Raw genomic sequence first — 27,018 nt, 5'->3', positions numbered from 1 at the left:
GAATAAATAGTTGCTTTCTTACGTAATCCCAGTAGACTTTGCTAGGAAGATGAAGGGGGACATGTGAGGCCTATGACAAAGGGCCTCATTTCTTAATTGAATTTAATAAAATATGTAGGAACAAAGCTTCCAATTTTTAATACAGTTTACAGAGCAGTCAAGAGCGAAGCTGACAGATTGCTAACTTTGTGGATCTTTTGAAGGACAGTGTAAATGGACTGCAACCAAGAAACAAGCAACACACCCGCTCAGCAACACCTCTGCTCCCAAACAGCACAGACATATTTCAATGGCACTATATTTCACAAAGCCAGTTGATTAACCTATACACAGGGTAGCAAGAGAGATTATCATTGACATGAAGAATTTTAATATATTAAACTGAAGGTGGAATAGCCAGTCCAGGTGTTTGTAGAAGGAAAAAAGACTGGGTGGTGGCACTGGGGGAACGTTTGGAAAGTAGGTGGGAGGACAGCAGAAGGTTCAACAACATTGAAGTCGGGGGACTTGTCCAAACAGGGATGGGGGAGATTGTAGGAGAAGATCTTTAGATAGAAGGGAGGATGTGTGAGCTTGTTTGTGCAGAGGGAATTGCAGGAAAGAGGTGGGATATGGTCAGAGGCAGAGGTAGCAGGAGTGTTTGGTTGTTGCATGTCCCATGACAGCAGGCCACTACGGGGATTGGGTTGGAATGGGGGTTGGTCAAATCAGGGGGCATGTCTGAAAAAGTTGCAGTCAGGTTTGGTCATTAAGGTGGTTGGAGTTTGCAGGAGGGTGACAAAATGGAGGGAGTTTGTCAAATATGTGTATTAAATAAACTATAAACTTCTAGCTGAGAGAATCATGACATTTGTGGGTCTAACGAGCCCTGTACAGGCCTCCACAAACAATAAGAATCTATTTATTATGCAATGCTGCTATGAATGAGTATAAATTGTTCTGAGCTCCACAGTGCTGTCTGCAGAGGATGATTATACTGTACTTTCAGGGTGAGATCCTGGCTCTGTTGAAGTCATTGGGGTCAGGAGTCATCTTCAGTATTTGAAAGTTTAAAGCTTAAATAAAAAAATTAATTTGGAAAAGAAAACACCATCACTGATTTTTTCAAACAACAAGGCTCAGTGATGCCTGCAAATGATGCTATGAAGATAAGGAAAAGAATGACTTTCCATCAGATTTGCTGGCAGATTTATCAGAGGATCCAGCAATAATGTCTATTCAAAACAGAAACAAAGCAACCACCTCAGAACCTGCCTTATTAAGTAGGACAGTTCATTCTTACTGTTTGTGAAATTCCAGGAACTTACCTTTTTTGCAAATGACATTTATAAGAATTAATTATAACCCCCCCAACCCCCACTCCACTCTAATAGCAAAACAATCCTTTGGAGTAACATTTTGCCCTTTAACACTTCATAGAAATGAAAAGTTCGGTTAACATATTGCAGGACACAACTGTGCTATCTAAAAACAAATGGGACGTACTGTGAAATACTTAAATTTGATGTATTGCAGTGGAAGTAACAGGAAATAACAGATTATTTGTATGCTAACCAAAAAAAAAAAAAAGTTTCCATTTATGGCATCTCTGGAAAGAAGTGTGACTTTATCTATCTAACTTACTAGGTTCTTCTACACCTAATCAGGAGCCATTTTTAGAGTTAGGAAGACGAGCTTTTGTGAGCTTTGTCAGAGCTTTGCTGGGATCATTGCTGTTATACGTACATTGGTCACACTTGGCTCCCACCCAGCCAGGGAGGCACTGGCATGTTCCTAAGATGTGGTCACAACGAGCTGCATTCTTGCATTCACACACCTGGTGGCAGTCAAGTCCAAAAAATCCACCTGGACAAGCTAAAAATGGAAAAAAGGTGGGTTTTTTAAAAAGCAGTTCCCATTTTTTTACATAACTGTCTGGCAAACAGCAAATTCCAGCTCTTGGCTTCTGGAAGCTCTGTACATGGGAAAACTTTTAAGTTGGTGCCCTTTCAGTTATACAGTCAATCTGAAATTATACTTGGGAGCCTGTGTGCCATTAAAAGTTAAAACTGAAAAGCAGTGAATGGGGTCCCATTATTGTGCATGTCCAACAATTTGGGGTATATGTTCCCTGATTATTATACTGTTGTACAGATTGCTACACAGGGAAATGCAGCTGAGCCTATAATCCAAAACCACAAGACTAGAGACCTATTGACCTATGAAGGAAGGCTGAAAGAACTGGGTTTGTTTAGTTTGGAAAAGAGAAGACTGAGAGGGGACATGATAGCAGTTTTCAGGTATCTAAAAGGGTGTCATAAGGAGGAGGGAGAGAACTTGTTCACTTTAGCCTCTAAGGATAGAACCAGAAACAATGGGTTTAAACTGCAGCAAGGGAGGTCTAGGTTGGACATTAGGAAAAAGTTCCTAACTGTCAGGGTGGTTAAACACTGGAACAAATTGCCTAGGGAGGTTGTGGAATCTCCGTCTCTGGAGATATTTAAGAGTAGGTTAGATAAATGTCTATTAGGGATGGTCTAGGCAGTATTTGGTCCTGCCATGCAGGCAGGGGACTGGACTCGATGACCTCTCGAGGTCCCTTCCAGTCCTATAATCTATGAATCTATGAGAGCTAATGAATGTGAATTCACATAAACCAGTTGTTATGTTATTAAAAGTGAAGAAAAAGGTGAATAGACTAAAAAGAGGAAAGATTTCCCAGTTCTATGCGAGATACATTTGGAGATAAGGTGGATTTCAAGAGGTCAGGCAATTCTGTATAACACAAAGTTTAGATCATCTCTGTCCCATCTCCTTATCTTTAGATTTGCGGACATATGATCCAATTGACTGTCCTGCCATATTTCTAAAAAGTTTTACAAAACAAATATAAGATATATTATTGCAGTTCAGTGTTTACAGGAAAAACTTGCTAGAAGAAGCAGATAATTCACATTGGTAGGCAAAGAACATCAAGGGAAACTAAATGTGGCAGGGCCTCTTCAGGGCATCACAGAGATTCAATAAATACACTTGCAGAGTGTGAGAAAGAGTAGACCTGCTGATTCAGGCTATGTATGCACCAATAAAGGAACACTTGACATAGGGAGAATAAACTATCAACGATTGTCTCAGTGGTCAAGAGGTTTCTATATCCATATTATGTGCAAAATACTATGCTAAAAGAATGCTAAGGTTGCATAGTCAAATTCTAAAAAGTTAGGAAGTGATAGAATTAAGCTTGTCTGTGCAACCTTAATTCAGTCCCCTTGTGCATCTGCATTATAATGAATTTTTAATTATAAGAACATGTCCAATTTTTCCACAGGACCCCTCCCTCATTCAGTGTTCTGGATGGACACTGGATGAGCAGCTATGCAATATTTTGTTTTATCCACATTGCTCTATGTGTGGCAGTAGGCCTTACTTACTGCATACCATTTAATCCGTGCTCTGAATACAGAATTATTAATTTCCTCATGTGTTTTTCTATGATGCCAATCACTATAATTTCTGAGTGCTTAGCAAACATTAATGAATCAAATTTGACAGCACCCCTATAAGATGCAACAGTATCATTCTACATAAACATCTCAACTGAGCACCCAAAATTGGTGGACACTTTTGACCTTAATCTCTGTGCCTCAGTTCCCCATCGATAAAATGAGATAAGTTTTGTGTGTACAATTTTCTACTTTTTTTTTTAAGAAGAAACCACTCAATGCACAAACAAATCCCCCCACAGAAATTCCATCATATGGAATCATACTAACAACTGAATAGATCATCAACATGGTTGGAACCTTTAGATCTACAGCATAGACTTCTTCTATATGAGCTGAGTAACTGACAGCAATAAGAGGTTGTTATCCTCTGTCTGGAGGGAGATGAGGGAGGGAGTGAGATGCGACACACTTTGCCAGTGGGTTTCAAAGATGGAGACAGAGGAATGTTGAGACTCAGGAATCTTGTGTTCCATTCCAGGTTCTTGAGGGGTGCGTTCTCTATTGGACACAGACCTTTCTCCCCCATTCTCCTCCAAGCCTGACCCCTTCTGCCCCTGTCCCAGTCCTGTCTCTTCCCCCCCCACCCCCACCCATGTACCCCTGGCTCCTTGTTCCTGTGTTCTTGCCTCACCAGACCCAGATCCCAACACCCTGCTGGCCTTCTCATCGCAGTCTCTTTGCCCCGTCAGTCCCAGTTTCCCAGGCTCTGTCCCACACCTCCTATTCCTCCACCTGCCAGCTGCCAGTCCCTCCATTTCTCACCATCAGGCTTTATGTCCCAATCTAATCCTTCCACTGCTGCTGCATCTGAAAATGGGGTCTTTTAAAAGAGAGTTACTACCTACCCTGCCTAATATACAATGAAATCCAGTGCAATATCTGTAGCTATCAGTCGACTAAAATAGAAAGTGAATGTAAGTCCTCTGGTGGCAAAAGGTAGTAGTGGTAGCACAGTGCAAGGTCTGATTTGGAATCTCCGGGAAGCTCACTTTGACTTGACAGTGGCAGCTTAGTTTTCTGAACATATGATTTCATACAACTGGCTCATTTACTCCAAGTGGAATGGCAATCCTCTTCTTCAGTCAGTCCAGCCAGTAGCTTCTTCAAGGTCGCATGGATGCTTTGAGACTTATTGTACCTTCCAAACATGTGCTGTCTCAGAGAAATGGGGAAATAGAACATATATTGGTGTCAAACAGTCAAGAAGTATTGATCAGCCCTCTGTTTATTCTCATTGGTGGGTGAGCCAATATCAAGCTGCAAAGTAGAAATTACTGCATGTGGTTTCAATTCTTAACTGAATCACTGTATACTGCATATTATTGTTTATTAAGTTCCAGTAGTGTGTAGGACTCAGTGTACAAGAGAGAAATACCTTCCCCAACTACTGAAAATAAGTTTTTGAGTCTCTGTCCCAGACAGGGTTGGCAAACAGATTTTGCCAGACAAAAGGACGTCAATACACCTGTCTGCCTTGATTTACATGAAAAATAAGCATCGTAAGCCAACACGATGGAAGTCTATTTGCATACTATATCAACATGAGGATGGTAAGCCAGTATACTGGGGAATAAAGCACTGGGGAAGGGGAGGTGTCATCCTGTCTCTAGGTTCAAAACAGTGGATTTTGGGGTATAAGAAGAAAGCAAAAAAACCCATCCCTTTTATCCCTCACTGAGGAAGCAAAAAGGACAGCGCCTTTTCCATTTATGATAGGAGGATCCCTACTTTGTTGGTTGGAATTGCTGGGAGATTGCTTTAGGTGTGACAAGCTACTTTAGACAAAAGTTTAGCTTGTTAAAGTTACGTTTATATTCTAGAACGCGAGTTACACCCTTTGTTTTATATGTACCCATTTCCATTTCCACTTGTTATCCTTACTCACTATCTCTTAAATCTCAGCCTTTGATAATAAACTTATGATTGTTTTCACTATATCTCAGTGCTGTGAAGTTATAAAGGACCTGATCCTGAGTTGTACCAGTCAAGCTGTGTATACACTGTTCTTTTGGGGACAGCAAATCTGGTAATTTCTGTGAGTGTCCAATGGAAGGAGCTGGATACTACAGGGGGACACTTTCAGAGGGGTGCAGTGCACCGACTGTTACCTGCAAGGGACAGTGAGGGCTGGCAGAGCCCTTTTCTTTTTAGCATATGCGCAACGTGCCTCAGGTGGCACGTGACAAGGATACATCACTGAATTTGGTCCACTGGTTGCATCATTAGCTTCCCTGGCCTGGGCTGGGTACTGACGGGGAGTATGACATGAACGCTGATCCATGATTGTTTGGGTGACTAACAGACTGGTGGTGTCAGGGAGCTGATACACTGTTAAGCACAAGCAAGTCTTTCTCTTGCTGAGGCAGGAGGATAACAAGAGGAGTCCCAGTTCTGGGCACCCCAAGAAGAGTCACACTCTATGTGGACCACCATCACAAGAGGGGTGAGACACACATTTTGCCAGTGGGTTTCACAGACATTTGCTGACAGCTGAGGATTGGAGAGACTCAGGAATCTTGAGCTCCATTCCAGGCTCTGTTGGGAAGTGTTCTCTAGTAGGCACTGACTCTTTGGAGCATTCCCCCTCAAGTTTGATCCCTTCTGCCTGTCCCATCCAATCTATCACTGAACAGTCCTGTCTCTTCCCCACCCCGGCTGCTTGTCCCAGTCCTTTTATCCTGACCTATCCAGTCCCAGAAATAATGTAAATAACAAAATATATTGTATTTTATTTTGATTTCATTTTAGTTGATAAGTTCAGAATTTTTGTCTTTTAGATGTATTCTAGGAAGAACAACCAAATTATCTCAAGACTGACTAACTTGTCTCACAATTCATATAGCAGAGAAAGATAAGCAGAAGGAAAAGTGGTTCATTTAATCCATTCTTCTTGCTAGCGTAGATTTGTTCCTTGCAGAATATTTTCTTATGATTCATGTAGTCTAGTTATAAGTGTCTCAAGCACTTCTACTTCCCTCAAGACCTTTTGCACGAAGCCATATATCTGCCATGGATTGTATCAGTGGTGGAAGTGAGTGAATAATTGTTGTTGTTTCATAGATAGCCAAACCAAAAAATAAAATAAGGTAAATATGGTTAGTTTCTAACCAAACCTGATCTCCCTCCCCCTTCCCCCCCTCACCAAAATGAAAAGACAAAACATGTTCATTCAGGTTTATAGAATATCAGGTATAGAAGGGACCTCAGGAGGCCATCTAGTCCAATCCCCTGCTCAAAGCAGGACCAATCCTCAGACAGATTTTTGCCCCAGATCCCTATATAGCCCCCTCAAGGATTGAACTCACAACCCTAGGTTTAGCAGGCTAATGCTCAAACCACTGAGCTATCCCTCCTATTTGCCAAGTTTGATCCAAATTTATGAATAGTTTCAGGACCCTGGAAAACATATTTTTTAGCAACTTTACTATGTGCTGGAAAAAAATCACCTTGCTTTAATCAATGCAGTATTGTATTGTTTGGACTGCCCAGATGGGTGCTGTAAGATCTTATGGAGAGCTATAAGAAAAAGGCTGTTGGGAAAAAAAGGCCATTTTTCCATTTTATGGCTTTTAATTTTTCATGCATAAGTCTTCGGATTCATTTCTCCTTTATGGAGTCAGCAAATTCTTTGTTTAAGACAGAAAAAAAAAACTGAGTAATAAAAATAAGGCATGGATCAGTTATTTTAAAAAAGAGCCTTGTACAATGTTCACAAATTACCTCATAAATTTCTCCATCAGAACTTAGATTGTTCTGTTTCTTTTAACACTTCCTGGACAGAATGAAAAAGGAAATAATATGTGCAATTTCCACAATTTGTAGTCTGTTGAATATTCTGTTAAAGCACGGAAGTTGCTAAGTGCTTTCATTTCCACTAGGGGGCAATAGATGCACGAGTGATTAATCGGTCTCATTCTAACACATATATTTTTATCTACCTAAACTAACTGATAATTTTGATGTGAAACAAAACAGCCAAGGTTTGGTTTAATGATCATTGTCTGTAAAATATGCAACAAAACAAATTCAGATATTTCTGCAAAATGACAGATGACTTACACATTATTTTTACTGTATCCCAGCCAATATATATATATATTTTATTCTCTGCATAGCTTATGGCACGAAAACAACATCACAAGAACGTGCAACATATCAACTATAATATATGTACGAAATCCAATCCAAAATAATTGTTACATCATGTTAGCAAGTTACTAGGTGATAACAGATGCAGTGATAGACTTTAACGTTAGAAGTGTGTATCTCCTTAAGCAGCTTATTGGGGGAGATGTTTTATTCTAAGATAATGTTATAAATGCCATGGGGACAATGAAAGAATTCAAAAATGGGGAAACGTTTTTCTCTGTGTTAAAGCAGGAAGACTTTCTTCAGAAAGGCTCCAATTCAACAAGGTTCTTAAGCATATATCTAATTTTAAGTGGTTAAGGAGTCCCATCAAGTCACAAACTTAATGTTAGGCAATGCTGGTTTATAAAATTTAATTAGGATGTCTCAGTTCAGTTGGATGGTTTACCTAGATCAGGTCCTGCTGATGATAAAATCAGCGCTACAATGATCTGTGAGAAACATCTGCCTAGAAATGAAAGGGCAGGTGGGGGGGAATGTACCTTTTTCACAAAAAGTTCCTGTCCAGCCAGCCGCACAAGTACAGGCTCCACTCACATGGTCACAGACAGCTCCATTCTGGCACTGACAGCTATACTTACAATTTGGGCCAAAGGTTCCCTTAGGGCATCCTGGACAGAAAGAATAAAAGCTGTATGTTGAGCTGAATCTGGCATAGATCCCTGTAGTACAATCGATGATGAGTTTGCAATTCTAAAGTACTTTTGAAGCTTTTCTGTTCACAAGTGGAGGACCAACATTTGTCTCTATACCCTGAAAACAGTTAACGTTAGGTGTTCTCTTTGAGATGTTGGCTTCTGTGGGAAGCTTATGTTGCTTTATATTAAGGTATATTTGAAGGGAAAAGGGAGATCTGAGGGATGCAGTCAGTTCTGCATACTACACAGGAAAACAGCAAAGTGTAAAGTTGCAAAAATCACAACTCCCAAATTCCTAGTTTCTGATTTGATGTGTACCACACGCTGGTTTAGACTCACTTATTTGCCCAAATCCCATGAGAGTTCACCTGCTGGGATGAGGGTAAGCCATGCAGAATGTTACTAATGTTACTCTTAAAACCCACTTCCTCCCCCCCAACCAACCTTTTTTCTGCAATCCAGATTCCACAGTAGACCCTATGCAAGTGTGCGAGAATGTTAAACAGGGTGACCTCCTCCAGAAAGCTCCAAACTGAACGCTGTATGCCCTACTTACAGGCTCTGCTTGGAAAAATTCAAGCCAAAACATTACATCTGGGAGATGGATTAGCAGTAATTGTTGGGAGTTTAAAGGAGAGACTGGTATCTCACTCAGTATCTCAAGGAAAAAACACCACTTCAGCCTGTAAATAATATCCTCCAGGGCAATAGAAAAATCAATTAAAATAGGGCCAGTTGGCTAATTTACATTAGACACACGTTAGACAGAGCTGAATGGTAGTGATAGCTTAGCCTAGACACAATAGTGCAGGGTTTCTCTAGCAGTTTATAGGTCCTGCTAACTTATTTTGAAATGAGTTGGGTAGAAATCTGCTAGATCCCTTTAAAAGGGAAGGATTTCAACATTTGAATTAACAAAGTCATTTTTAGGCAGTCTGGAAAATATCACGGAGCCCAAGAAATAACATGATGTGGCACCTTTGGGCTTTCAAAGATGAATCTGTAATTGGAAGTAGAATAAATAACTAGTTAGTTTAGGAATATCTCAGGCTCCTATCATTGTGGTATGCAAGTATCTTGACAAGGAGGCAAATGGGCACGCCCAACATCATATACAATATTTCATTCTCCTCCCCTTTTTAATCTGCCTCCCTCCTGGCGTTTCTCTCTCTCTTTTCGTTTATTCCTTTCTCCCATCATTAATTACATTGTGACTACATAAATACTTCCCACAAAACTAGTGTCAAGAGTAAAATATGGCAGCTGGATTTCGAAGTTGAATAATTTTAGGACCTATAATGGCATTTGTATTTAGGGATGGCAAGATGGAGTGTTCAAATCTCATGCTTTAGGGAATCTTGCCCCTTACAGTAGTTCACATTGTATGATGTATATACAGCTGGTATTGCCTGAGGTGTATTTTGGTAAAGAGATTAGTATCAAGATATGGGCTATAATGCAGGGAGGATATCAGCATATCTATGTTTGCGTCCATTATGGACCTGTAAACCATTTCCATCTGCCTGAGCTCTAAAGGACTTTAGGAAGAAAGGGCAAATACCTTAAAATTTTATACAAGGGAGCAAAGATGCAGAGATATGCAATTTAATCACCCTAAAATGAAGTGTAATTGCCAAAGTAGCTGTTCAATTCAAAACTATTCTGAAAATAACTCTTCTGGAATCCAAATGATTAATTAACCTGTCTAGCACTGCTGAAATCTGAGCCTCCTGAAAAATGTGCATTCTCCTATCTATGGAGACCTCCAACATGGATGCCTTCCTAAAAATAAACAAAAGGGAAAACAATTTTTGATCTCGATCACTGTGAATTCCCCACTTTGATGCTTTTGCACTTACTCTGCTCACAGCGTTTCCCAGAGTATCCTGCTTCACAGAAACAAATCCCAGTGACTGGGTCACAGCTACCATCGCTGTTATTGCAGAGACATAAGCTTTCACAGCGCTCTCCCCAATGGCCAGCATCACAAGCTGTAAAGCAACACAACAACATTTGCACAAGACTGAACTGCATGCTTGAGGTAGCAGGCAGCGTTATATTTGGATGGGAGATTAGAAAATAGGTACAATGGCCAACATTTTCAAACCCAGATGCTTAGGGCCAGATCCTCTGCTGGGGTAAAAAGGCATAGGTCCATTGAAGTGCATAAACTGATATTAAACAACTAGATCAAAGTGATTTAATATTCAGAAATGATGAGTACTCCTTCATGGAGAGAAAATACCAGGGACTAAGGGACTCTTTAACTTACCAGAGAAAGGCATAATCAAGAATCAATCAGAAGTTAAAAGCCAGACATATTTCAAATTAGAAATAAAGCATACATTTTTAACAGAGAGGGTGATTACAAATTGGAACACACTACCAAGGGAAGTGGTGGATTCTCCATCTTTTGAACTCTTCAGATCAAGACTGAGTGGTTCTCTGGAAGAAATGCTTTAGTCAAGTAAGTTTTGGGGCTGAATACAGATGTAACTGGATGAAATCCTATGGCCTGTGTTATACAGGAGATTAGCCTATATGAGCCATTAGTCCCTTTTGGCCTTAAAAATCTATGAATCTGTGAATTTCAAATGAAGTCAATGGGTGATGAATTTACTCAGCATTTCTGAAAATCAGGACACCGATTTGAATGCTTAAATGTCGATTTAGGTGACTAATTCTAGACACTGAAGTTTGTAAATTTGGCCACCGTTACTTTGCATAAGGCTTATTCATTTTTGTGCAGAGAGAAGTTCTCACTTTGGTAGAATTTTTTCATTTGTTAGAAAAAACAATTGCTGAGCACAGCAATGCCTAAATAGTTTAACAATTTATGCCTCAGTTCCCCATCTTTAAAATAAGAATAATAGTACTTTTCCCTAACTCACTGGGGAGTTGTGTGGTTAAATACATTAAAGATTGGGAGCACTTTGATATCTACTGTTGAAAAGCTCTATATAAGAACTAGGTATTATTATTGTACTGTGTTGTAAGAGAGAGGAGAATTTCACACAGCATTTATATTCACAATTTAGGGAGTGACATTATGCCACAAAACCATCTGTGCTGCTCACTTGTTGAGATAAGTCTTCCCTCCAGACAAAGTGAAAGATTGGGAATTAATCTTAAAACTAAGCTGTATTGAAAATGAAAAACAAAACTGGCTGTCAGTCAAAATGCTGATGGCACAGACGGTGTTCAGAAAATTGATGCAGAGTGTTAAAATAGGTGCTTATATGAACACTTTGTGCTTCATCAGTCATCTATTTCAATACTATGAACATAGATAATTAAGGATTATCACCACCCAGGCTGTATAAACCTATAAATACACAATTTCAGAAGCAATAAGATTAGCAAAAATATATTAAAAAGTTTAATAGTCTGAGAACAAGTCTAAGAACAAACAGAGCTTTGGTTCCCTTGGTTTCCATTTAAGTTTATGAAAGACAGCACATATTAAGTACAGAGGATACATTTCTGACTTACGACGTTTGCAGTCATGGCCACTCCAGCCAGGAGGACATGTGCACTCCCCGGTAACATGGTGACACTGAGCATTGCTATTACAGCTGCACTGCAACAGGCAGTTTTGCCCATAGTAACCATTTGGGCAGGCTGAAAACAAATAGACAGATGGTATTTTTCACCTAGATATTAACTCAAGCATGGGCTGTCATTTCAAATGAGACAGCAACAACTTCACTTGTTCTGCCCTCCTTCTGCCTTCTGAATCGGGTATTAACCGAACACGGAAAATAAAAACAAAAATGAGTGAAATATCAGCAGTTTATATACTAAGAGAGCAGGGCCTAATAAGGCCTAATCCCATACATTGGGAGACACTCAACTGACTTAGTGGAGTTGCTTCATAAACTTCATAGCATGTCCAACAAATCAGTTAGTTCATGGAAATATGGAAAAGGAACCTCTTACTGAAGCGGGGAGTGCACAAGCCCAAACCCTGAATTATGAATGTCAGTGATATTCATGGCCAAAGTTGAATGACATATTTAATAGTAGGAGTTGGGACAATGCTCTCCCTAAGAGGGGGACGTGGAGCTGGAGTGGGCCCAAAGGGGCCTGTTGTTTGGTGGCAGCCCTTACTTCTGGTAGATCCCCAAGATCCATGCAGGATATAAGGAGGGGTCAATCCCCACATTCTTCTGTGGGGCTGGAGGGGCAAACTCAACTCCCAGTGGACGAATATAGGAGGCCGCTATAATCCCACACTCCCTCTTTAAGTGTTTCAGTTGCAACTGAAGTCCTCTGTTTAGTCACAGAACCAGTACATCATAGGCAGCACCGCTACAACGTCTCCCATACTATTCGGCCAAACTGCTCAAATTCAGTTCTGGACCGAATCATTTTGGGGTAGATCGTAGCCTATTTTGCCCATGATCTCGCAACTGAGGGAGCCAACTAAATGACAAATGTGCCTATTGATGCCATATGGTAGCAGTTTTGTGATGTGGCCACCTATCCATCAGGGCTTGGAGTGAGACTTTCCTTCAAGACCAACATAAACTACATTTGAATTGGTGACCAGAAGTCAAAGGCTGTGTTACTTTATGGCTGAGATTTTCAAAAGACCATAAGGAAGCTAGATACCCAACTCCCATTGGAAATCAGCTTATTTTACTTTTAGTGCAGACAGGTACTGAGCACTTTCTCTCTGCCTAGAATATTGCCATACAGTTCCATGATTATTTGGGGCAGCTGTTTAGCTCATCACTTGGATTCCTCTCTCATCTCTCTCTGTCTGGCAAACACCATAAATCCATCCTGGTCAATTTGTAATGCATTTGAAACGTTGATCAGCATATCCTAATACAGCAAAAATATCTTATAAAATAGACAGAAGGTAAAAATCAATGCTCAGACTGATTTCTCTATTGACTTTCTTTTTATTGACCAGTGCAGTTTGATGACTTACGTAGGTAACAGGATTTCCCAGTGTATCCCAGAGGGCAGTCACAGATTCCAGTCTCTTTGTTACACTTCCCTCCATTTTCACAGGTCTCGCAGAAGAACTGACAGTCTACTCCCCACAGACCATCAGGGCAATCTATACGAAACAAGAAAGAAGAGCTCTGAACCATTTGTTATCTCAAGACAGTTGCAGATTTCAGCTGTTACTGAAGGGAATTTAAAAAATAAATAAAGTTGAGTTGGAAAGAGAATTATCTCTATGGATCGACAGCTCTTCCGTAACAAAACCCCCAAAGAAATCAACACAATATTGTATTGCAGCCCTTTGAGAAAACATCTGAACAGAGACACAGAGGCTCACTTCCAACTTCCATCACAAAAGGCCTATATTTCTGTGTGGTTTGCAATACAATAATGTTGCGATTGGTTTGGCTGTATCTGAAGAGTGGGTTGCACAGCACAGAAGAGGAAAAGGAGAACCTCAATTAGAAGAGAGATTTTTTTGGGGGGTAGGGGAAAACTGCAACAGACTATAGAATTACACTCTACATTTACAGCAGCAATGGGGCCAGAGTCAGAAAGGAAGGAGCTAGGTAGGGATCCAAGCTTTAGGAAAAGAGCAAGGTGTTCATGTGTGGGATTTGGTTTGGGCTGATTTCTAATTTCCAAGTTTCTCTTCTCGATGGATAGGAATGACACTCCACTGACCTCTGACCTACTCCTTCAGTGAACATCTGTGAAGATCAGGAATCCAAGCAGGGGTACACAAATCTCAGAATTACACATATTATTGGTCTGGGGAAGTCCATCAGAAAATGAGAAATGGGAATGTGTGTGAAAGACTCAGTTATAACAGCAGTTCTCTGCACTACAATACTGCTTTCCATCTGAGGATATCAAAGCACTTTACCAATATTAATGCCCTCTGTCAGATATATCATTATCCCCATTTTATGAGGTGGACCTGGAGGCACACAAGGTAGTTGATGCCTGGGATGGGAGCAGAACCCAGATTTCTCAGCTCCTTATCCTTTCATTAACCATAAGCCATATTTTTTTATTTATGAGGCAGCAAGTCAGTGGTCCCAGTTGAGTGGATAGATGTCCTCAACACGAGGGCAACAGCCAAGGTCTGAGGTAAGAAGTGGAAGCAGGGTTTTCTATGACTGTTCCCAGTGGCAGCAGCTTCATGTTCTTGCCCCTTCCCCATCCCTTTGCCTTGTTTCTCCCTTCCTCCCACCACTGAAGTTATTTCCCCTTCTTCCCCATGCTATTACTCCCTCACCTGTTTCCCCCCCCCTTTCCCTTACTGGTTTCTGGATGGCTAAGTGGGATACCCAGGCCCTCTTTCCATATTGTCTCTGAGCTCTGCACTTGTTCCCTGCTGCTCCCTCAGCAGCTGCAGGAGCAGCAGACATGAACCATGCAGGAGGCACTGCGTACACAGCAGTACAGACCTGCTGACAGCTTTAGTCTAGTACAACTGCCCTGATGTCCTTGTCTAGCATCAGCCCTGCCCCTTACACAAATCACCATTACAACTGGCATCTCCATTGGCAGTCTTAGCAGAGACAATGGAATGAATGGGTAGGGTGACTGAACTAACTCCTACCGCCAGGGCCGGCTCCAAGTTTTTTGGCGCCCCAAGCCAAAAAAATTTCCTGCGCCCCCCGGCTCCGCCCCAACTCCGCCCCTTCCCCGCCCCATTCCAACCCCTTCCCCAAATCTCTGGCCCCGCCTCCTCCCCCAGGCGTGCCACATTTCCCCTCCAATCGCTCCCTCCCAGGCAAGCAGGTGGCAGTGGAGCGGAGGTGAGCTGGGGTGGGGGGAACGGTTCCTCTGCCTCCCCCACAGGGTTACTTCCTGCAGCCCTCCCCATGCCCCCCACCGCTGCAGCTCACCTCCGCTCCGCCTGCTCCCCTGAGTATGCTGCCGCCGCTCTGCTTCTCCCCCCTCCCTCCCAGGCTTGCCGCAAAACAGCTGATTCGCGCGGCAAGCCTGGGAGGGAGGGGTGAGAAGCGGAGCGGCGGTGCACTCAGGGGAGCAGGCGGCAGTGGAGCGGAGGTGAGCTGGGGGAAGCGGTTCCTCTGCCCCCTCCCCCCCCCGGGTTACTTCCTGCGCCCCCCCCCCCCCCCCCCCCCCCCCCGCCCCCCCCCCCCCCGGGGCCGGCCCCCGGCTTTTTGGCCCCCAAGAAAAAAAAAAAAAAAGGAGCCGGAGTGCTGCCCCTTAGAAAGTGCCGCCCCATGTACATGCTTGGAGCGCTGGTGCCTAGAGCCGGCCCTGCCTACTGCTTTGGAGTGGATTCCATGGAGTTTGGATGAAGTCCACATGGATACATGAGCTTGTCCATTCTGCAGATAGAAGGTGTTACCTTGTTCCAGTTTTTATGGAGACTAGAATTATTTAACTTCTTCCCAGTCTCCCCATTCCAACTCCGCAAAGGATAAGGTTTGGAGTTCTCTGCACAATGATCTATCCAAGCATTAAGCATACCTTGATCACATGCAGCACCTGTTCTGCCAGCAGGGCACATGCAGTGTCCAGTCTTCGAGTCGCATAGTACTCCTACACAGCCACAGCTCTGCCTGCAGTTCACACCAAACTTCCCTGGGCTACAGGCTGTTCAAAAGAAGCCAGAGGACGTGGAGTGTGGTTATCATAACAAAACATTCTGAAGTGTTAGAAAACATCACCCACAGCAATTTTAATCTAGGTAGCACTGCTATAGAGTGATCTATTTTAGTGCCAGTGTCTCAGTGATTTGTGATCTTTAATTAACTGTGCAATAAAACTCTGGAAAATCTAGGCCTGAAGCTTTAAAAGGAAATATTAAGTTACTTGGAGCCATTATAAGTATTCTTAATGATCCTCAATCTTTTATCCTCATTTTAGGTGGCAGGCAGGATGATCCTGCACTTCCTTCCAATTGTCCATCCCTGGAAGAATGTCATTGGACAGAGAACCAGCCTCTTGTTCAGGGATTAAAATGAGCTGCTACATTATTTGTGTATATTTTCCACTCATTTCCCATACCAGTGGGAGTCTGTAGGCTTTAGCTGATGCAATATATCAGCACTTATTGCATTTCAAATGAAAGGAGGAACAGAATCTCCACTTCACTTCTCCAAGCTTTGTGCTCTTTCCTATACCCATAATCTGCCACAGAACTAACATTCACTCCCAGTCTAGAAAGTTGGAAAGTGGCTCTCTCCAGATCTGATGGTCGATTATGCTGCCTAGATGCCCTAGTACCTGAGCCCATCACCACCATCATACACCAGAGGTCAAATTTACCACTGGCATCAGTATACACAACTACAATTGGCTTCAATGGCTACAATTGGCATACCTACTTGTGTCAGTAACAATTTCGCATACTGCCTAGAATTTTGGTATCTGAACTTGGGTTTCCAAGGGCTGAATTTCTCAATCCACTTTTACACCTCCCTTTGAAATATGCATCCAGGTACCTACATAAATGGCACCTTTCTCCATGGAAACCTGGTGGGCACAGATGCTTGCAGTCTCCAGTCTCCTGGTCACATAAAGCATCAACAGGACAGTTGCACTTCAGCTTACAGCCAGCTCCATAAAAGCCAGGCGTACACTCTGAAAAATTTGAGTACACAAAGAACCTATGTTAGAACAAGGAGTCGCTGAGAAAATTGAAACGAGAGTCGCTAGATAATTTGGCAGAAAAGATATTTGACATAGTAATGCAAACATTAAAAGGAAATATAATTGATAATCTAGCTGTGTTCACTATTGCATAAATTTAAACATTTACATTAAACACAGAAGGGGTCATTACACATGGGATGCCCTCCAAACACCATCCAAAATACACAGTCACATACTGGATAAGGACATGTTTAAATACAGATTTCAATGTCAGCCTAAGATTAGCACAGCAGAGGGTTTTCATAACAGCAGAACAGAACAAAAGAGTCAAAGGGACAATTTCTGCTCTGTGATACTCCCATACATCACTTACTGACATCAGTGGGAGTTTTGTGCATACAATCAAGGGCAGAATACAGTCCTAATTTCCTGTCACTTAACCAGTGCAGCAGTTCAGTAGAGTTGCAAGTGGTGTGAGAGGAGAATTTGACCCTCAGAGTACACTTTCCACTACATTCTGTCTCACTGTGTACTGCCTATACAATGGGGCTCTAATCCATGATTGGGGCCTCCAGAATTACTACATTAAAAACAAATAATTATAGTAGTAACAACAACAACAACAGACCTAGCTGATACCAGAGAACAAAGCACACAAATTGCTTGAATTCATGAGAAACAGCTGCTGAAAGTGTCTGTATAATTCAGTCTACTTATTCTCTTGATGCTATTACTTCTGATACCCGAAAACGCTTGCCTTCATATGCTCTTCTGCTTGGGTGCCTTTGTACAGAGTTCAGAGGTGGAAGAATGGGCATATTTTGATTAGATCCTTAGCCAAGAGGACTAAGGATATTTAATAGCTATCAGTATTATTATTCCCCACCCAACCCATCAAAATACTACCAGTTGCTCTATGGCATAAGAATTCAAGGGGGGAATGTGAAGCAAGTATCTTTATTGCATTACTGCATTAACTGTCCACAGACGATTATGAAGACACTCAAATGTGACTGTAGAATACAGTTTCCTTTGCACTATCCACAAAAACTACAAAGGGAGAAATTAAAAAGCTGCAAAACCGATCTAGTAGCACACTGCCACAATCATTCACAAAAAGTTCAGCTGCCTCAAAATACAGCTTGGGGCTCTAAAATCACTGTCTGTGTAAAAAAAACCTGGGGTAAAATCTTGACCCTATTGAAGTCAATAGCAAAACTCCTATTATCTTCAATTATGTCAGGTTTCCATCCCAAGTGCCAGTTGCTCAGGTTAAAACAGCTGGGCAGATTCTACCCTCATTTATACTCCTGCAACCTCAATGAAGCCAAATGTCCACTTGGCTCCGCAGTAAGAAAAATACAGAGAAACAACTGGCAGACTACATTAGAGTTTGGTGCAATGCAAAACTGCATGTGAGAGGAGCAATGAGATGTAATAAAGAGAAACAGGACTTTCCAGAAAGAAGAGGATCAGTGGTAGATTATACCTTTCTGGCACTTGTTCCCTTGATAACCTGGTTTGCAGGTGCAAGTACCATTTCTGGCATTGCATACCAGAGTGTTCTCCTTGACACACTGACATTCTTCTGAACAGCCAGCTCCAAAGGTCCACTTGGGACAAGCTGCAATCAGATTAAATGGAATTGTTAATTTTTGCAATTACGCATGACTTCTTTTAGAATGTCTACACACAGATCTGCAGAGAGTGCTATCTCTGTACTTCTGAGCAAATATATACATACACAAGCACTCAGGTGTGTACACATGAGCATGTGTGTGTGTAAAATACAGTTTACATAATTCTTGTATTAACAAACTCGTTTTATTTTGGGCAATGTGAAGTGAATGTAATAATCAGAAATGTTCAAAAGTAGAGCTAGTTGCAATCTTTTGAACAAAACTTATTTTGGGTCAAAAATGAAAGTTTTAATGAAAAAGTACTGGTAATTTTTCCCATTTTTCTATTTAAAAAAAAAACCCAGAAACTTTACATGACAAAAATAGCCTGTTTGTTTTTCATTTTTCATTCTCTCACTTGGCAGTCTTTATTTTCACTGTATCAGAGGGGTAGCCTTGCTAGTCTGAATCTGTAAAAAGCAACAAAGAGTCCTGTGGCACCTTATAGACTAACAGACGTATTGGAGCATGAGCTTTCGTGGGTGAATACCTGCTTCGTCAGACATTGGGCTTCTTCGCCTTCAGTAATTGGTCATCTTCTCTTTCTTCTCTTTTCACATCTGTTCTGTTATCATTAGCGTTCTCTTTCTTCTTCACATGTGTTCCATCACCGTATTTCTATACTTTTTTTTTTATGTTCAGTTGTTAAGTCTTAATTATTTTGTGTTTGTTCAGCTCTCAGCCATTGGAACTTTCTTTCTTTTCTGAGTTCAGCTTAGGGTGACCAGACAGCAAGTGTGAAAAATCGGGACAGGGGGTCGGGGAGGAAATAGGAGCCTATATAAGAAAAAGACCCAAAAAATCGGGACTGTCCCTATAAAATCGGGACATCTGGTCACCCTAGTTCAGCTGTTGGTCACTGTACCTTTCACCTTTATTGTTTTTGACTGTTGGTTACTCTGCTTCTCTTCTCCTTCCAGTGCTCAGTCATTGTGCCCATCTTCTTTCCCTGTGGTCAGTCACTGGTCTTTGTTCTTTGGGAGTTTGGTTTTTTGGGGGTTGAAGAACCAGTTTTGTTTGGTCAATGTAGTGATGAGGTAAGATAAAAAAAAGCAGTTTCAAAAAAAGAAAACCCTTTATTTTAGTACAATTCTTATTTTGAAAATGAAAAAAAAATCACAAAACATTTGAAATGTAAAAAATGGTTCTGTTTTAAATACCAATAGATGAAAATAATTCTGAAATATTGAAAGTTCTCAAGAAATATTTTTTTGGTTTTCTACCATCTCTAGTTCCAGCTCCAGACAAACCCGAGCCCTGTTGAATTACATCCTTGTAGAAATGTGTTGAGAGACTTTTTACTCCTAATGAGCCCTGCATGTTTTAAATAAATAGTTTAGAAAAATCACTGAGACTTACTTAGATGGCAGAAACGACCATATAACCCTGGGTCACACAGACAGGCTCCATAGAGTCTATGGCAATAGCCGTTGTTGGCACAGTTACATTTCTTGTTACAGTTCTTCCCAAAGAATCCTTTTGGACAGCCTAGAGGGTGTACAAATAAACACAGCAATTGACGGGCAATACAGTACCAAGCTTTTTCCTTAAAATACCACGCCAGCTTCTCTTGGCATACTTTCTACAGCAAATATATTGAGGAAAACGGATGGTCTTCTGAGTAAGTTACTGGACCGGGATTTGGAAGATCTGGGTCTGATACCTGGCTCTGCCACAGTCTTCCTATTTGACTTTGGAAAAGTCACTTAATTTCTTTGTGCCTCAGTTTGCCATCCCGAAAATGGAGATATCATCTTCTCTCTCCCACCCTTTGCCTGTCCTATTATTTAGATAGCAAGCTTTTCCCTAGAGCAATGGGGACCTATCTCACTTGTGACCCTTAAGATCTACCATAGTACAAATACATAAAAATAAGAATAATGGCAAATCACAAGACTCCCAGACAGCAGTTGTACATAATTAAACAACAGAAATCATACCATCCTCACAAATCTGTCCATTAATTCCCGGTGGGCAGTGACATTGTCCTGTTACATGGTCGCATGAGCCTCCATTCTGACACTTACAAATGCTATTACAATCTTTCCCATAAGTCCCAGGGGAGCAAGCTGCAAAGAAAGCAGACGATGAATGGGCTACATAATCTCTTCACTGCATTAGAAGCAAAGTGAAATAATGCTTCAGCCATCAGAATGACACCGAGCAATTAAAGAACTACTTTGGTCAAGCAACCCACAAATGATGCCATGTCACTCTCGTTTCCATATACAATAATATCTGTCTCCATGGAGGTTATTGAAAAATGACAGCCGAAGTAACAAAACTCAAATATCTGATGGGAAATGTGTCTTTTAGCTAAATGCAATCCCTGGCATCTTAAAAAAAAGCCACGCATGGGGTTTAACTCCCACTGACTATAAATGAGAGTTACCAGGCTCAAAAGTTTTGAAAATTTGGAGGTAATTATTTAGAAGACATATTGCTGCCATTAGCTAAATAAGTTAGATTCGCTGATGTTCCAGAGACACGCTGACTCCATTTGGTAAAGCTGTGATTGTTCTAGCAAAAAACAATTTTTGTAAAAGAGCAGAGCTCCATTATTTTCAGTTTGAGTTGGGTAAATACAGTTGCTGGGATTATCTTCAGTAACTGACTTAATTGACATTTTATCAACACACATTAAGAAACCTGAGATTCAGCATTAATTTTCATCCAGTTTTCTTTCATTTATTATTATGGAAATTTAGCTCCTCATTTGCCCAACTATTAGCTTCCCTAAAAACTGTGATCTATGCTGGTATTAAAAAAGAGAAAGGGAGAAAAAACAATTGATATTCATAGAGGGCCAAATCCTATATTTTCCATTGATCCATACAGGGCAAATTATCATTACCAACAATGCCTTCAGTGGGATGAGGATTTGGCCAATAACCCAGTTCCACAATTCTGTATTCTTTTTAAAGATAGAAAAGAATTCCATTGGATTAAATACATGAAAATCCTTTGTAAGTATATTATTTGTAAAGGGCAGTAGAGAGCATGGGTCCTGCCTCACACAGTTTACAGTTTATGCCCGAGCAACTTTATTACATTATGAATATAGGTAAAACATCCCAATTTGAGAGCCAAAAGACACCACAGTGGCTTACGAACTCTAGCTATGATGCATAGCAAAACTAGAAACTATCACAGTTTAATCTTTTTTGCTCTCATTCCATCACGGCGCCCCAGTCCATGCTAATCAAAACTCGCAGTTGATCAATCCTAGGAACCCGCCCCACTGTCATTAGGATTGCAAAATTTTCTCTCTTCCAGTAACTTTCTGTCACCTTTTCTTTCCCCATGACACCATTATGGGTCCATAAGAACCACCACAATGTGAAAACTCCATTGATGAAAGCACAAGCTCTGACTGGCTTTACATAGATAAAGAAAATATGTAGGGTACATCAAGACATGAGCATTCTACCTATCCATTTGGTTTCTCCTCATCCCTATGCACCTACCCTGACAGAGCATGAAAGTTCTTTTACCAGGAGGCAGAGACAAGAAAAAAAAGAGAATCTCTTGTAACATCACTTCCATATAAAGGGCACTGGCTTATCAACCAGATTCAGTTAGAGAATGCTGAGCATTAAAAACTCTGCTACTAAAAAACAACTCCCATATAGTATGGTAAATAAACAAGAAAATTCATAAAAATAGTCACAAGTCCACCGACACAATAAAAGACTGGGATAGCTTGTCTGGGCTACCGTAAAGGGACAACTGGACAAACCATATTTACTTTCTGCATCAACCCAAACAGCAGTACTCTCTGCCAAAAGAGATCTTTGAAAAAGAGTCAAGAGAGCAATGGACTACAGCATAGACCCACTGCAGCACATCAGTATTTTGGGGACAGTGTATAAAATGAATTGGACTTGATATAAAAACAAACACATAAAGAATGGTTACTCACCTTTCATATATGTTGTTCTTCAAGATTTGTTGTATATATTCATTACACCAGGGGTATGCATGTCTTGTGCACTGGTGCTGGAGAGTTTCTGCTAGCCCTAGAAAAAAAGGTAGGGGTGGCCATGCTGGGCAGCCCCGTCTGTGTCCTAGTGCTCTGAGCTGAGGGTATAAAGGGCAGATGCACCCTGCTCACCCTTCAGATCCTTTGTACTGGACTCTTAGATTAAAGGCTGTGATGTGTTGTGGAAGGAGGGTGAGTCACATAATGGACGTATGCAACATATCTTGGTCAACAAGAGTTATGAAAGGCAATTAACCATTCTCTCTTCTTTGAGTGATTGCATATGTCCATTACACTAAGTGACTCTCAAGCAGTTTCAATGGAAGCAGTGCTAGGAATTTTATCAGAAGAGGAACTGCAGAACTGCTTTTCCTACATTAGCATTCCCTTGTTTCCCTTGATGCAGTAATAATTGCGTAAAATCTAGCAAAGGTGTAGACTGTGGACCACGTTGCCATTCTGCAAATGCCCACAACTGGGACATTACTCACAAATGCCATGGATGTTCAGTGAGCTGAATGTGCAGACAACTTTTCCAGAGGGGTAACACCCTTGGCACTGTAACACATGACGATACAATTAGTGATCCACTTGGACAGCTGTTGGGCTGTTACGGGTTGCCCTCTCATTTGTTCTGCGTAGGACATGAATACAGACTTCCAGCCGATTGCTGGTACCAGGCAAAGGGGCTTCACTTCTCAGGGACCAGTTTGTGTAATATAGCAAAGATAATGATCTAGACTCATAGGCATCCCCCATGGAACCCAGTAGGGCCAATGATGGAGCTGGTTCAGTACAGGAGATATTCCTCAGCTGTGTAGGCCTCTGGGCTGGTTGGTACTGAGATAAGTCTTTTCCCAGTTATGGTCATGGGTGATGGCTCCAGCACCTACTCTGAGGAAGCAGGCAGCCTCAACATATCTGGCTTGGGAACCAGAATCAATGGCTCTGCCCTGATCGAGCCAGTAGGGAATGGTACCAGGAAGGTCTCTCCCTTCGGTACCTGAGTGGCAAGCCTGTGAGGTCAAAGAATCCTGAACCAAGGACCTTGACTATGTGGAAGCCATCCCCTTGTTTGGCTTGGGAGCCTCAGAGGGCTCTGAGCACTTATGTCTCTTCCAAGATTGTCTTGACTAAGGGCATGGCTACACTGGAAACTTCAAAGCGCTGTTGCGGGAACGCTCCCGTGGCAGCGCTTTCAAGTGCGAGTGTGGTCATGCACGAGTGCTGAGAGAGAGCTCTCCCAGCACTTCTGGTAATCCACCTCCACAAGGGGATTAGCTCCCAGCGCTCGGTGCCTGTCCACACTAGCACTTTAAAGCGCTCAGACTTGCTGTGCTCAGGCAGGTGATTTTTCACCCCTGAGCCAGCTAGTTAGAGCGCTAAGAAAGAAAGAAAGAAAGAAAGAAAGAAAGAAAGAAAGAAAGAAGGGCTTGAGGACACAAAAATGAGTACCACTAACAAGCAAAAAATACTAACTGCACATTCCCAGAGGAACAACAGGCAGAGTGCTTTAACCACAGACCATGGATTGTAAGAAGAATCTGAAGGTTGGGCAGGGGGGTTCTGCCCTTTATACCCTGATCTTGGAGCATGAGGAGCACCAGGGTGTAGGCCTGTGGGTACCTATGGGCACCGCTAAGGAAAACTCTCTGGTACTGGTGCAGCAAGTGCACAACGCTTGCTGTAATGGACATATGCAATTACTCGAAGACAAACAAGGGATATTGTACTGATTGCACTTTACTGGATTGGGTGTGGCAATACTTCATAATTCTAAGTTTCCTGATGCATAATTCAGAGTCCCTCTTTTATATTTTAGGCTTAATGTGCCACATAGGACATGGGGGCCTATCAGGTTAAGATGCTGCTGTATCTGCCTCACCTGTAATTAAATGTTGCAAATGCGATCTTTCAGTGAGGCAGTTCTATTCCGTAAACAGCTTTTCAGCTCAAAAGCAAAGAGCAGACTTTTTTCTGCTTCTTATGGATTTGCCAGGCCAGTGCTATAGGGCAAGGACCCACTAACTGTAGGATGTTGTCCGAACATACAGTACTTACTTTCATTACATATAAGTCCAGTCCACCCAGGTGAACACATGCAGCCACTGTTTTCACTGTTACACTTGCCTCCATTTATACAGTCATCACAGCTCAGGCTACAATCATTGCCAAAGGTGTTATCCAGGCAAACTGAAATGGAAAAGCACAGAAGGCTCAGTGAGCACAGGAACATGCTCGTTCGACTAATAAGCTTTAACTTGTTCACTATCATTCCAAATACATTGTGGAAAGAAGGAAATCCATGGAGCACTGTCAATCTAAAGAAAGCAGCATTGGTGTTGTTGATGGATCTTCCCAAATGTCAACGTGTTTTGTCTTGACAAGAAGAGTCCTCAAGTTTAAACATGATGGGCTTTTGCTGGCAGGGCATTCTTGGTGAAGGGCTCTCAACACTGGAAATCAGCTCCACCACTGCCCAACCAGAGTCCAAGTCTGTTCTTCAGGATATGATGTAAGCCCCGGAGATGCTGGATGAGGTCCTGAAGTTCCCCTCTTAAAATTCTGTAGCTTAACAAAGGAAAGTTGGGCTCCCTGCTGCTCATCCCTCATGATACTGTAAATCCCTGCCAGAGAGGTCTTAAGAAAATACTTCTGAAGAGCAAATGTTTTTGTTTTTAGGAGGATCGGCTCACATCAACTACCACCTCTTTTCAACAGGATTTCTTGAGAGAGGATATCTTTTGCCACCTCTCCAAACCCCTCTTTTCACATTACAGCAGCTGGAAGCTGTCCTATATATTATCAATATACTCACAATTATATTCCAAGAGCAAAGTTTAAATTATTCTAGGAAAGTTTATCATCTCTTTTTTTGTTTGTGATTATAAGTAAGCATTTTATTTACATGAAAATGTATTTGTTTTTCTAACTCTCTCTCTCTGTCACACACATACACACCCCCTTCAAATCCACACACACTTGCAAGTACAAGCTTGCCTTCTACATAGTGTTTATCATAGGCTGAGGGTAAAAAAACTTGCCCCTGGTTGAAATATCTGCTTTATATTACTAGCATATCCATTTAATCAGCCTGTCCTCTCAGGAGGTTTGAGGGATATGACAAGAGTCTTTTTTGGAAGGGGATTTCGATGAGTGTTTAAAATGAAGTTGACAGGATCCTTCAGCTAATATTAAGTCAGTGTTGCTTGTTTTTCATCTGTTATTTTATATGTAAGGCCAGATTTTCTAAGCCAATCAATACCCAACAGCTTCCATTGAGGAACTTGAGTAGGTGGTCAGATTTTCAAAAATGTTCAGAATTCAGGAGCTGCCTCTGAGAACAATTTTGAAAAATCAGACCTAAATATCCGTATGCAAAGTGCCATTGAAAAGGTTACTGTGTTTACTTCAAAAATTTAGTAAAAGCCACTAGACCTATCGTACAGTCTAACAGCTTGCAACAGGACATTTTTTGACAGGCTGTTTTGTTAAAATATAGAGCACAGCACAAAAAGACTTTTAAAACTAGGAAAAAATAATTTTATATTTGAGAATTTTAAAAAATTGTAAACGTTAAAAGATATTTTCTTTCTTCTATCACTGCCACCTTTAAGGTATTAGAGCAGCCAATCTTGGCAACCTACATCAGCCTTGGGAAAAGTGCAGCAGCTCAGATACCAAGTTACAACCCCCTAAAAATACATAGGTTCAATAGTGGAAAAAAACACCAACACTGGGCAATCAATATTAGACTTGGTGCCTATGCTGTTAATTTTTCATGTGGCTATATTGCTTGTCAGTCTCACAATAACTTGCTATGGATGACTGGCTGCTGCTTTACTCTTTCTTCTAGTGTATCTGCTTTCTGTTTAAATGCAAGTTAAACATCACATCATTTTTGCAAGTTTCATCTTTTTTTTTATAAATAAAACTTAATTGTTTGATTAAAGCCAGGACTAGCCCCTGAATTTTGGCTGTGGAACAAAGTCCCTCTGAAGTGTAATTAGACATTGCAATTACAAAAATGATACCATACCAAAAAAAAATTTGTCCTCTCACTATGAGCAAGTAATGCATCCACCAAAAAGAAAGCATAGTGCTTTTGAGTCTATATTATAATGACCAAGCCTTCTTACTTGGCTGGAACAACATGGATGTTGAGTCTCAGGTAACTTCCAGGTTGGATACACACTTGTTCAGGCAAATACATGGCATGGCATGTGTACGTTTCTATGGTTACACACACACTGACTATTCAAGTTTATGACCAGATCAATACCATCATTCCTTCCACATACACTGCACAAAATATTCAGCCGTTACATTTCTTTACCTAGATCAGGGGTCGGCAACGTTCGGCATGCGGCTCGCCAGGGTAAGCACCCTGGCGGGCCGGGCCAGTTTTATTTACCTGCTGACGCGGCAGGTTTGGCCAGTCGCGGCCCCCACTGGCTGCGGTTCACCATCCCGGGCCAATGGGGGCGGCGAGAAGCGGCGTGGGCGAGCGATGTGCTGGCCGCGGCTTC

General features: G+C 41.5%; 1 protein-coding gene across 2 annotated transcripts in view; it reads right to left on the bottom strand.

Moving 5' to 3' along the window:
- Positions 1–27,018, bottom strand: part of LOC117883080 (multiple epidermal growth factor-like domains protein 6) — a 266,421-nt gene that overhangs the window by 35,084 nt on the left and 204,319 nt on the right. For both annotated transcript variants that reach the window (XM_034782047.1, XM_034782046.1), the window contains exons 14-24: positions 24,551–24,682; positions 20,448–20,576; positions 19,867–19,995; positions 18,318–18,452; positions 16,682–16,816; positions 15,701–15,826; positions 13,212–13,343; positions 11,765–11,893; positions 10,132–10,263; positions 8,117–8,245; positions 1,726–1,854 (exon numbers count right to left, since the gene is read on the bottom strand). In XM_034782047.1, the coding sequence (XP_034637938.1) occupies positions 1,726–1,854; positions 8,117–8,245; positions 10,132–10,263; positions 11,765–11,893; positions 13,212–13,343; positions 15,701–15,826; positions 16,682–16,816; positions 18,318–18,452; positions 19,867–19,995; positions 20,448–20,576; positions 24,551–24,682 (1,437 nt within the window). The remainder of the gene's footprint in view (positions 1–1,725; positions 1,855–8,116; positions 8,246–10,131; positions 10,264–11,764; positions 11,894–13,211; positions 13,344–15,700; positions 15,827–16,681; positions 16,817–18,317; positions 18,453–19,866; positions 19,996–20,447; positions 20,577–24,550; positions 24,683–27,018) is intronic.

This window comes from Trachemys scripta, chromosome 9 (assembly GCF_013100865.1).
Source record: "Trachemys scripta elegans isolate TJP31775 chromosome 9, CAS_Tse_1.0, whole genome shotgun sequence".
Taxonomy (NCBI): domain Eukaryota; kingdom Metazoa; phylum Chordata; order Testudines; family Emydidae; genus Trachemys; species Trachemys scripta.
This window is presented reverse-complemented; position numbering and strand designations above follow the sequence as displayed.